This window comes from Passer domesticus, chromosome 1 (assembly GCF_036417665.1).
Source record: "Passer domesticus isolate bPasDom1 chromosome 1, bPasDom1.hap1, whole genome shotgun sequence".
Taxonomy (NCBI): domain Eukaryota; kingdom Metazoa; phylum Chordata; class Aves; order Passeriformes; family Passeridae; genus Passer; species Passer domesticus.
The window spans coordinates 21,589,083-21,602,036 of NC_087474.1; the positions used below are offsets into that span (position 1 = coordinate 21,589,083).

The 12,954-nt window shown below is 36.8% G+C and overlaps 1 protein-coding gene across 7 annotated transcripts in view; it reads left to right on the top strand.

Annotated features, from left to right (window-relative positions):
* The first annotated feature begins 218 nt into the window (after positions 1–218).
* LOC135294346 (GTP-binding protein 10-like) overlaps positions 219–12,954 on the top strand; it is a 54,760-nt gene continuing 42,024 nt past the window's right edge. For 4 of the 7 annotated variants that reach the window (XR_010356478.1, XM_064409475.1, XM_064409509.1 and 1 more), the window contains exons 1-13: positions 219–357; positions 724–786; positions 2,114–2,179; positions 3,221–3,330; positions 5,257–5,333; positions 6,086–6,184; positions 6,961–7,059; positions 7,992–8,141; positions 8,266–8,443; positions 9,183–9,303; positions 11,249–11,297; positions 11,382–11,503; positions 11,982–12,198. Coding sequence is in view for 6 of the 7 variants with exons in the window: in XM_064409475.1 (XP_064265545.1) it covers positions 250–357; positions 724–786; positions 2,114–2,179; positions 3,221–3,330; positions 5,257–5,333; positions 6,086–6,184; positions 6,961–7,059; positions 7,992–8,141; positions 8,266–8,443; positions 9,183–9,303; positions 11,249–11,297; positions 11,382–11,503; positions 11,982–12,198 (1,459 nt within the window). In the remaining variant the exon portion in view is untranslated. Of the gene's footprint in view, positions 358–723; positions 787–2,113; positions 2,180–2,277; positions 2,340–3,220; positions 3,331–5,256; positions 5,334–6,085; positions 6,185–6,960; positions 7,060–7,991; positions 8,142–8,265; positions 8,444–9,182; positions 9,304–11,248; positions 11,298–11,381; positions 11,504–11,981; positions 12,199–12,954 lie in introns of those variants that run through there. The other 3 variants (XM_064409485.1, XM_064409501.1, XM_064409492.1) reach the window with 3 other exon arrangements.

A 12,954-nucleotide genomic window follows, 5' to 3' on the forward strand; every position in this document is an offset into this window, starting at 1 on the left:
CCAGCATGCGGGTGCCGCCGAGCCTCTGCCCCGGACGGCTTGGAGAAATGGTTTTCTCGCCGAGCTCGCGTTCACAGCGAGCAGCCCACGAAGTGCCTTTTCTGGCCGGGTGCAGGAGGGTGTCACAGTGAGGGTGGCGGCAGAGCTGTGGCAGGGCAAGGCGGCAGGAGGGCCGGGCCGGGCCGGGCCTCGGCGCCGCGCCGCTCCCATGGCAACGGCGGGGCCGCGCTGCCGCCGCGCGGAGCCGCCATGGCCGGGCTGGCCGCCACCGAGCCCCCGGGCCCGCGGGCGGCCTCCCGCTCCCCCGCCCTCGGGGCCGCTCGCAGCGGCGGCGAGAGGCGCACGGACGGCGCCCAGGTGAGCTCCGCCGCGGGCAGCGGCATCCCCGGCCCCGGTGCTGGCCCGAGCCCTGCCCTGCCCGGCCCGGCCCGGGCCTGCCCTGCCCTGCCCTGCCCTGCCCTGCCTTGCCCTGCCCTGCCTTGCCCTGCCTTGCCCTGCCCTGCCCTGCCTTGCCCTGCCTTGCCCGGCCCGGCCCGGCCCTGCCCTCTTCTCTTTCTCGGGCTCAAACCAAACCTCGGTGTGTGCTTCGCACACGGCGTGGAATTACTGGTCCCTGAGTAAATTCATGTTGGTTTAACGCGGCTGTTTCACATTTTATACGCCTCAAGAGCAAAATTTCAAAATTGAAAAAAAAAAAAAAAGGTGAAAGTGTTGCTTTTTCAGGAGACGCAGTTGAGGTCAGTGGATTTGAATCACGTCATCGCACTACTCAAAGATTCGGGCTCAGTAAGTAACCCTGGTTCCTCGCTGTCTCTGTTACACAGGTGGTAATGGGCAAATGTTTTGTACAGTTACTTTAGCACTCACCCTGAATAAACTCAGATGGGTTTATTATAGCCAACACAGGTGGCTGGAGCTACAGAGCACCAAGATGAGTATTTCTTCTGGTATATGAATGTTTCTAAAGATGGTCATTGTTACTAAAAAAAAAAGTGTCAATATTTAAAAAAAAATGCACAGAGAAAGAGAAGATCACACAGGAACTTAAAGACAAAATCATGAGCATTCAAAAACTAGACATGCAGAATTTCTAGCATATTTTAGAAATTTAGAATACTGAAACCTATAGCTGGGAAATAGATGTACATACAACCTTATTGAAAGTATGCCATGAATTTATGTAATTGCCCAGGTTAACTGCTAACAGTTCTCCAGGGAGATGATTTTAAATGGAGGTGAAACATGCAAAGGTCAATGTTGAAGAATAAATACATCTACCTGCGCACACAGGAGAATCATCATCTCATGGGCTTTCACAGATGATTTTTAGTCTCCACAAGATGATTTGGCAGATTAAATTCACTAAGCCATCAAATAATTTTGATCCAAAATATGGATAATTTATGCTCTTAAACAAGGATCGGGTTAAACCTAGCACATTTTAAATTAATGCCCCACAGAGAAGTAGTTATATCTTCCCCTCTTCCCCTTTTTTAATACAGAGCTGGTATAATAAACTTACTGACTGAAGAAAAAAGTGCTGGATGATATTGTTTACCTCTTCTGTAGATATGTAGATATGATAAAATACCTGTAGGATTCTGGGCTTGTAGACTCCTGAAACAACTTCCTGGCCTGCCTCAAGTTGCAGGTGCTCAGGAGAGCTGAAATGAACTCTGCACATCACTGACACAGCCTGACATATCCTCACTTCAGTTGTTTTCAGATTTGAATTTGAAGGCTCTTTCCTAGTGGTGCAGAGCACTCTAAGCCACTTAAATCTACATGCTTGCACATTTATGTTGTGTGTGACATAGGTTTGGTTTTCTTAGCTGCTTTACAAAGAATCACAAAGAATTTCAGAGAGAGTCAACACGCTTGAACGGGAGTTTTTGAAAGCCTCTTCAGTTACAAGAGAACAGACTTCATACTGAGAAATGAGGCTTCATCATAGAGTTAATCCTGCTTCAAAGCACTTTGAGAATTTTGATGTGTTATGTAAACTTTTAAATCTGGTTTCCATTTTCATTTAAACTTAAAAGGGGATAAACATAATAATTTAAGGTTCTAAGGCGAACTGCAATTAAAACTGCTTTTCATTCTTTTACTTAAGAAAGATTTGGAAAAAGAGCAGCTGAAAAGTCTCAAGAAGGTAGTCAAGCATTTTGAAAATGGACTTGTATCCTTTTTGCCATTCTAGAATTCTAAAGTCATGGTGTTTTATGTATGGTAATAGTCTGACTTTTCAGTGATTTGGTGCTGTACTGTGCTTCCCCATGGAGAGAAGGGATGATGGTATACGTTCTCATCACTGGCCTCCTTGTGTGCACACAGCCAAGGTTGGTAGGTTGGCAAGATTCTTGGATATTAGATGAATTTCTCACAAAATTCAGTAGAGGGTTCTCTCCTGTACAGTGGCTGAAATGGTCCAAAATGTAACTGGTGTACTTTAAACTCAGAATACAAAAGCATAATAATTTCCACTACTTAAGAAACAGCAAATAAAATAGCAAGATAAATAGACTTCCACTAAGGAGACATTTTAAAGAAAAATGTAGTCAGACTAATTTATCTGTACAGTACAAACTGAAAGGTTCCAATAATGAGAAGCACTAAGGAGGGTGTTGGCATGTGGAAAAATGTTATTAATTTCATACTGTTCAGACAATTGCACAGTGATTTAAGGCATCACATTACAACTGAGTTGTGTACTTCAGGACAGTTTCTGTGAGTCAGTGTAGTAGTAACTTCATGGTCTCGGTTTTCTGTTCAGCTTTGATTTTGTGCCTCTACCCTAAATTAAATAATCTCCATAGGTACTTGGGTCCACATTTTCAAATTACAGTTAGTCACTTGGGACTAGAGGAGAAAACAATTTAAATATCACAAGACTGTCTCAGAATTTAGATAGGTAAATCTGACATGATCTAAAACTTTTCATCCTCTATTTTTAGAAATTCAGTGTTTAGTGAGCTTCCAGTGAGTTCAGCTGAGAAGACACCTAAATCAGATTTGAAAAATTTGTACTTATGTGAAAGTTAGGCTGCTTCAAAAAGCCTAAGTATTGACTCACATACTTCTTTTAAACACCTAACTTTGTAAACATTGGTCTTATTTTTTCTTGGTTGTGTCTTTGAAGTGTGATGAGCACAGTTTTCAGCTTTTTCTGGTAATTCATAGTGGTAAAGATGATCTGATTTCCTTAATTTCATGTTAAAAGCCCCTTAAGGATGTAGTACAAATTACTGAAATTCTTAACCTGTGCGCAAAAAAAATGTGTGAACAAGAAGCTTTCACTGAGCCTTTATGTGAACTTATTAAATTGTTTGGGTAAGTACCTCAGCCCCTCTTTTAGAGATTTAAATACTGCTTATTAACAGGTTTATACATTTTCTAAGGTGACTAATACATCCATACAGCATTTATCTACAAAGCACCTGTAACTGCAAGGTATCCATTGGATCTTCCTTCCTTTTCATCATCTGCCTTTTACGTGTATCCAGTTTCTGCTGACATGAATGAGGAACCTATTTTAATAGTTCAGTATTTGCAGTTACATGTTACATAATTCAAAATTGTGTTGTACTTGGCCCCAGCTTGCTTGGAAGCAAGGTTCCCCAAGGTCTCTTATTGCCTAAGTCAGTGTGGGACTGCTGGCCTCAAAGGATTCAGCAGCTAAGTGGTACTGAGGTGTGTTTTGCTGTTTCAGACAAGCTCTTAAGTGAGTTTAAAAACTTAGGGTGACAAAGACACTCTAACACCTGAAGGTAAGCATTACAAAATGACACGCCATATTAGAGGAGAGAATGAACGTCAACAGGATTTAGGATTTATATTTACTTTGAAAACATATTGCATGAACTTTTGGGCATCTTTGTTGCCATACTGTATTTTAAGTAACCCGTAGAATAGAGTTTAGGTGTTATCCACACTTGTCAGTAGTTTTCTCCTCCTCAAAAATTCAGTAAAGTTATTTATGGTATGCTTGTAGCTACAGTTATTCCTAAATTAATTTCATTTCATAAAAAAACAAACAACCAGATAGAAAACTAGTGGCATAGTAAAACAGATATTCAGGTAAATTTTTACATGGTTTCCTCTTAGATGTTAGGTTTAATAAACAGAGAACTTCTCAGCTGAATCTTTTAGTTCCCTAAGCTCCCTGAGATGTACTGCTTTTCTTTGCTGCCACACAGTGGGGAATGAGGAGGTACATCATGGAGTTTAATTTTCTTTGGTGTTTGCTAGAAGCATGACATAACTGAAAATGAGTATATAAAGTTGATAAAATGTAGCTGTGTGACTTTTCCTCTTTTAGAGCAGTTCAGCACTAATTGTTGTTTCTGCAATAAAAATATTTTAGAAAATTGCACCCTAGGGTTTTTCTTTAGTTTCTGTACTATGGAAATTCCACCACAATTCACTACTACTTTATATGACAGTATACCCAGAGGCAGGGGCTGATTTTTTTTTTAGGGTTCCATTTCAGATACATTAATTTCTCCAGTAAAATATTCCACTCTTTCATAACTGCTTCTGTTTACCTGTCTTTTTCCCACTTTTTTTTCCCCCCAATGTCTTGTTTCTCCCTCCCCTGCTTCCCCCAGCATTTATTCTGTTGTTTATTCTTTCCTTTCTTTTCCTCTGGCAGTATTTACAGAGGTAAACCTACTGGAAAGCTGCTTCCACAGTATGTGCTGCAGAGCCCTTAGCATAATATTGTAATGTTTACTGTTAGACAGTTCTTAGCATTTACGTGTTTTGTCATATCTCAGTATTTTGAATACATTATTGAGTATTTATTAATATCCTGGTTTTTAAAATAAATTTTTTGTTGTGCTGTTTGGAGTCAGTTTATTTGGTTTACTTTTATCCATTTCCAGAGTTCTCGCCCAGAGATATGATCTTTTTTTTCCACCTCTGCACACGCCTGTACATAGCCCAGCTCTGTAATAGCCTGATAGTCTCTAGGTTGTAGGATTTAGTCTTCCAAATGACATTTGTTTATTCAGCATGTCTTGTTGCATCATATTTGAATTATGAAAATACTATCTATGAACATGTACCACTAATTGCCAACATGTAATTGCAGATTATGAAGCTTTCAGTGTAAAATCAGCATTGCAAAGAGTGCAGTCATCCTAGAAAATGTGTCCTTATCAGAAAAAATTATCAAGGAAGAAGAGAAGAGCTACTGAACTTTTCTGGTGACTTGATTAAAACATAGTTGTAATGTTTTTAAATTTCATTTTGCAGGTTACCATTTCAAAAAAAGAAATCATCTGATGAAGTTAACTATTCCGTTGAAGTTTCACAATCCATTGCACAACTGGGTGAGTGTAACCTGATACGCCACAATAAAATTATTATTATGCCATAATAAAATCAACTGTATTATTAGCACGATTTTAATTCATTGTTACTCCTTAATAAATGTAGGTAATTTCTTTAAATTATTAATTCAATCCTCTGTGTTTTTCATATTAGAAACAATTTTTACTTTGCTCTGCAGCTAACCTGAAGATTGGCTAGCAGAATTACCTATTTGCCAATGTCAAAAGCTACATGAGAAAACATTATCAGTGCAGATGAAGAAGTAAATATATATCTAGCCTTTTTAATTTCATTTTGACCTAAGAAATGGGGATATCACTGTAAACACTAAAACCTGGGATGTCAGGAACATGTATCCTTCCTGCTTCTGTGCTGCCTTTATTTCATATCATATCTGCTTAGAAAAAGAGTTTCTAATGACATGGTAATGATGACAGCAGCTGAGTGTAGTAGCTTAGTAGCTTTCCTCAGAATTCCACAACTTCTGGAATACCATCCAGTGCCTTATGAATGTCTGTAGGCATAAAGCAGAGAAGGTAACTTTTTGGTTAAACTTACGCTACTCCTCTAAGATGCCTTTGTCTTCTCCAGTGTGGGGAGTCTCTGCCTCTTGAATATTTTCTAATGAAACTTTGCATGAAATTACAGATTTGTAGGTAATACTAAGTGCTGTAAAAAGAAGAATACTGTGTTAAGAATACTTTCTTTAAAAATAAAGTCTGTTAATTGCATTTATTTGTCTTTCTGACAGGTTACTTGATGGGAGTGCCAAGCTCTCAAGTTAAAATACAAATCTGTAAGAGCATTGTTAGCTTTTATAATATGGAGCTACCAGGAAAACTACTTTCAGGTAAAGCAGGGTATTTTTATTTTTTGATGATCCCAACTACTTTGAAATGCCTCTTTTAATTAGCTATCGATTAATTTTTCTTTATAACTATGGTTACTGTATTTAATAAATATATAACATTGGCAAATGTATAATTAACATGTTTTTATAGAGGTGCATATTCTAAATCTGAAATAAGTTCATCAATGTACAAGGAATTAATTATTACGCTTAAGAAAATTAGCATTAAATAGCATCCAGAAAATGTGAAGTGATATAAGATCTCTGAAATGTGGGGGAAAAAAAGCAGTTAGGATCAGAATTGTAAGAAAGGAAATCTAGTTTTCGGGCTTTTATATGTAGCCTGGAGAGAAGCAGCTCTGCTTTCTCTTGTGTTATGATAGATCTGAACTCCTTTAAATTTGATTGAGTTCGTATTGTACAGACACATTTTAGCATAGGTTTGAATAAATGGTGTGACTTACTCTGCAGAAAGAGGCTATGCATGAACTCAGGCATGACCAGAATCCACTATTATATAGTTCCTTTGACTCTTATGATGGGGCCAGGGACTGTTGTCAGGTGAAGTCAGTCATGGATCACTCCCAGAGGGGCACAGCATCACATGCTCTGAGACTGCACTGCCTTTGTAGGCAGCCAGCCTCAAGTGAATATTGCCATAGTGTGGCTCGAGAGTGCAGGTCAAGGAGCATGCTTGATGTTAGCGTGCTCCTCTGCTGTGTTCCTGCAGTGGGGCACTGATTCTGTGCCCTTTTACAAGTTTTCATTTATTTTAGGAGGCCTAAAGAAGCTGCTGCTACTACAACCCTTTCAAAATTCTATAAATAGGAGAGCATCCAAATCTGGTTTTACCTTACGAACAAGACTCAAATGCTGCAAGTAGCTATGTGTGCATTTAGTTCTGTATCTGTAAATTATTCCATCAGGATAAATGAATGTTATTGATCAATTTTGTTTTTCTTCTTCTCATTTAGAAAATAGGGTAGGTTATCTTGAAATGAAGAATGTGTTTCAGTCTGATTTTTTTAATCAAGTGTTTCATCTCTAAACATATATGTAAATCTTGCCAAAGACTGACCTTGCAGAGTTCTCTTATCTGTAAAGTAATATCAATTTGGAGCCTATCAGAGTGTGTGCTTAGTTAAACTTCATTTCACCATGTGCATTATCTGTATTTATCAATCTTGTACTTTATGAAATTTGATAAATATATATATATAGCGTGTATATATACACATATATGTACTTAAGCTGCTTAAGATAAACTTTGCTGTCATGAGTTATCATAATATAAACATAAATATAAATTTATTTTTTCAATGCTTCACCTTCACCATAATTTCTTAATGGAATAAAGATTTGCATATGCATGGACAAAAGTAAAAACAGGGACACATTAGGAAGTAAAGCTTGTAAATCAAAGTGTGGATTCACCTATTTTAAGTCATATGATGATAGAATGCAATAATTCTCTAGTCAAAAGGCTGCTGAGGAGAACTAGGTTACTGATGGCTGAAGAAAGTTTTTCACTTCTATAGCCCTGCTTTTGCTTTCATTGTCTAAATTCTACGAAGCAAGAATTTGTTTCTATATCGTTGAAGTCTGCTTGAGGGTGATTCAGTTGGTTGTGTTATAGGCACTATTCAGATATAAGAAAAGCAGCTCTTGTGTATTGGATTGTTTTTCTTAACTGCCTGAAATATGATACTTGATTTTCAATCCTTTATTTAAAAAGTATGAACATTTTATGAAGTAATCAAAATTCTCAGTATTTACTGCATTTTAACTAAAGCTATTGTATGTGCAGGTTACCAGCCAACAAATCCAAACTATAAAACCCAATTGGCTGAAGTAGGAGGATTAGCAGAAATTCTTGTTTTGTCACTAGCATTAGTTGAAAATCAACTTACTGAGAAGTTGTGGGTACTGAAAGCTCTCCAGCATCTTTCCACCTCTGGTTAGTACAAACAGTTCTTTCAATAATCTCATTATCATTGATCTTAGATCATTTGTTCTCTGAACATGCCTGAAACAATTACTGACCTATAGAGAATTAATTACTCTGATTTAAATAATTTCAGCAATAAGTTGTGGACAAATGGTGAGGGCCCAAGCAGCCACCAGGCTTTGTTTGTGTCTAAATGGTGCTGATCCCTCAGGACAGCTGGTGCTCCGTTCCTCAGATATCCTATGGAACCTGCTAGAAAAAGCCTCAAAAGAAGAAGTTGTTAATCAGCTCAGAAGCTTGGAATGTGTACGGTAAGTACAGGGAGCATTTTTTGAATTAATTTGTCATTTCAGAGACATCTGCAGCATTCTGTTGTGTAGCATTTTGTTTGAAATTGAGAGAAATGAAAATGGGTCTCTGATTACATCCTTATTAAGTTTTCAGTATTAACATAGTAGCTGCTGTTACAGGGCAAGAGCAAGGTGCTGTGCTGCATGGTGCAGGAGGAATAGCTCTATCTATTACTTTGTACAATAGAAGAGTTAATTGCAGCATTTTGAAGCTTCCATGTTAGGCTTAACAGGCCAGAATTCCTTCGCTGTTGAAGTGCTGATCTTACAAAATTACAAGGAATTTCTATGCCATGATATATAAGATTTATTTTTAGATCCTCTGCTGGAGTAAATAACAGATTCTTCCTTAGTGAGTTAGACTGTTTTAACTATTTGAGATTAGACTGTTCCTTCTCAATAATCATTCAGCAATAGCCAGTTCCACATTTGAGTAAATATTGTGTCTTTGTATTAATTAATTGTAGCACAAAGAGTGGAAGATGTAATTTTTAATACATGCATCTTGCATCTACAAATAAATGGGATGTCTAGTGGTACCAAAAAGAATACACTTCATAATAAAGTTTTAACTTATTTCTCTTGTAGTTAAACCCTAAGGCTTTGAAAAGCATGATGCTGAATGAGGATTCATATATGTAGAGCTGTCCAAATTAGAATATCAAAGGAAAAGATAAAATGTATTTCATTTTCTTTTAAGTGCTTTGAAAGAAGTATTTGTAGACCTCATATGTGGCTTCCGACACTGCGATCAGCAGCTACGGAATGACCTCTTGGTGATTGCCACGTTACTAGCTGAAAAACCTGAAGTACCTATGATTGTAAGTATTTAGAGTAGTATTCCAGAGACTAATAACTTCTCCTTTGCTTTTATAAGCTTGATATTCTTCCCCATTAGGGTTCTAATATTTTTTTCTCCTGTGTCTCCAGTGCTTTTTTCTTTCCTGGATTTGCTGAGCAAGAAAACATTTTTTCTTTCTGTAGTTGTCTGTACCTCAGAGATTTAAAATCTGTAGGTAATTAGCCCAGAATACTAGCATCAACCTTATTTAGTACTTAGAAAATCACATTAACATTATCTATGTGCAAAATTGAATGTTAATTCTTGTATTCTTGTATGGATTCTTGAATGCGCCATTCTCCTAAAAAGAGTTTTGCACTAAATCTCATTTTTTGTTTGAAGATGTAGGCTATATTCAGATGACCCAAATTCAATGGGTGCCTCATAACTGGGGACAAGAAGAGTGTGCAAAAAATCAGCTCAGAAGCTCTAAGTAAGATTCTGAGAAAATAATTAGGTCCAGTTAATAAGAGGCACATAAATTCTTTTAAAGACTATGTCACATAATGCACTACCATGACTTGCCTGAAATGTAGATGACTCATTCTTTTTCAATATTCCAGATTTTTTATGAGAAACCTGCAGAGAAATTAACTTTATGTAGAGGCTAATATTGCTTTAGTCTGTTGTTTTGCACTTGAGATGAGCTTCAAATGAAGTTGTGATGTACATACTGAATAATTAAGCAATCTAATCCCTGTAAATTAATTGGCTGTTCAGGAATATATCACTTTCCTCTTGAAGAGAAGTTTACCAGTTGGCTGTATTACTACATGAAGATTACAGACTATCATTCAAGCTTTTCATTTAACACCAACTAGTATGAAATATCTGTTATACTACTGAAGAAACATATTGGTTATCTAAAAAATTCAAATTGTTTATCTGGCTATAGAAACAGGGCATTTTATTCCTACAAAATAAGTAAACCAGATATGTATTTTTAATTGCTTATACGAAAAAGAAGAAAAAATGTTTCTATGCAAAGAAAATATTAAAACAATTTAATTTAGGTTCTTTAAAATCAGCCTGCCTAGAGATTTTACAAGGTATAAATATCAGGTAGAAAAACCATTAACATTACCATTTAATTCTGCCTTATAATACTATAGCAATTTGCTTCAGAATGTTCCCTTTTCTTCTTAATATACTATCCAAGCAACTTCAGAAAAGTCACTCTTGTATTTTATATAGTTCACAAATCAGCGCAGGAGTCTGAGCCTTTGAAAAGGAGAAGTTTTCTCATCACAAGCAAACTGTATTATTATCTTTCTAGTAGGGAAAAAACTGTTTGCTAATTGCTTACCTCTGGAGCAACACTCCTTTGCCTCTAATGTGTTGCATAGACACCTCCTGGCTGTGGACCTATCCATAGTTATATTAGACATTATTGTCCTTCTGTTAGCTCTCTGTGAGTTGTGATTTACAATATTTTATTTCTGAGCTTTTCATATGTGGTATTGGTAAATTCTCCTTGCCCATACAGGCAGTTTTCCTATGTTTACTTGTAAATGCACTGAATATGAAGTGCATTGGTATGCATAACTGATGCTACAAAATTATATGTACTGATGACCCTGATGTAAAACATGACCAAATGCATTTTAAAAAACAGCTCTAAAAGCACTGAGAATATTTTTTGTGTTAGATTATAGCAATGAAAACAAGTGTTTGGGACTTCCCCACAGAAGTTCAGACTTGTACTGAATGAAACATGGGTTTAACTAATTGTACCCTTAGGACTGCAGTTAGTTATTGTTGTATAATGTCCAAAAGGTTGTTCAATTCTTTGATGAAATTCTGTTTATTCTGCCATAGGATACATTAAATTCTGTGTTCTGAAGAAAAAAGTCAAGCCAAAATTAAATCATAAGTCTTAATTTCACTGCAATTTAATTAATGTATGTTTTTTGAATGCCTGTTAGGAAAGTGGATTTGCAGAGATCTTAATAGTACTTGCAACATGTACTGAAGGTAAGAGATTCCATAGTGCATAATTACACAATTTTTGCTTTTAATTATGATCTTTTTGTAACTTGTCTTCCATTTCCATCATAGTTAAACTTCCCAATCCTTTGGTGAAAGGTTTTAAACTTACCTACTCATACGAGGATTTTGAGATGAAGAAGTTACTATTTAATCTAATAGGAATCTTATCTAAAGACCCATCTGCTGGACAGGTAAGTTGTAACAGAACAGAAATAATAATTTTTAAAAAAAGAAAAAGACAAAAGAATCACGAGAATATTAGTTATCTGTCCATCTACCATATACAGTACACTGAAATTCTCTGTTCTCCAAATCAAGAATTCATACATAGCTTCAGACCAAGCCCTGCTGTTGGAAAGTAGCATACAATTTCTATTTTAGAAAATTACAGACTTAGACCATGCTAGGGAAATTGCTGACAAGTGACTGCAGAGTATTGTTGAAATACACCTGAAGAACATAATAAAATTTAGCAAACCATAATCTCTGGAAAAGATACAGAATATAAAAACAGTTTGCCTGTACTTGTAGTGTTCATGACATATTTTCTCAAGTAAAAATTAATTTTGTTATCATAGGACAGATAAAGTTGAGTTATCCTTTAGATTTTTCTTATTTGCATGTGAAACCTGTAAACTGTCTCTCCTTTTCTTTGTCTGGACTCTGCAGCTCCTCAGAGAAAATCATGTGATGCCAGCTTTGCTTTATTATGTAAAACAGAATCGAAAGCCTGGATTTCCTGACTGGTCTGCTGCTCAATATGAAGAATTACAGCTTCATGCAATTGCTGTTTTAGCTTCAGTGGCTCCTGTGTTAGTAGACAAATATTTGTCCTGCCAAGCAAATACTCTTCTCCTTGTGTTTCTAGAGTGGTGTACAGGCCAAGGTCAGTGGGTACTCATGGCTTTCACACAGGTAACCTCAAAACAGTTCAACTGAACCTACTTTCTTTGACAGGAAAGGAAAACGTAAAACTCATGATGTCAAAATGATTCTTTTTCATAGGCCGTGTAGGAAACAAATGTTTCAAAAAAAAAAAAACAACCATCTATTTTTTTTCTACTGAAGGATAAGCTGGTGCCCCTCTTCCTGTGTACCACTATATTGATAATTCCTTCAGACAAACTACCTCACTTTAAGTGAGCCAGGCCCTTCTTTAGTGGCAAGAAATGCAAGCAGGAATTCCTGCCATGAGACAGGACACGTTAACTCAGAGTTGCACATAGGGAGACACGTTCCAGATTACACACGGCTTCTGGGCATCACATAAGAGTGTGTGCTAAGCAAAAATATAACTGAGTGCACTCAGTTTTATTGACCAGATTTTCTAAGGATAGGTATTTTTCATGATAAAATTGGTATGTCTTCCTAGGTTTCCTAAGAAATTTCCTAAGAAATTTTTAATTGGGTTGAATGGCGATCAAAGGATAGATATTAAATGTCATACTAAACATAACATATTTTGAGTTTGTAAAACTGCTTATGAACCTATTAAAATGTATCATAATTGGAAATGTTCACCAAAATGTTACCTTTCTTGTGCATGTAGAAAGTATAGTCCTAAACAAAAAGACTTATTACTAGATGGTTTTAAAGAAGAATAATTTCTAACTTCAGTGGGGTTTGGGGGTTTTTGTTGTTG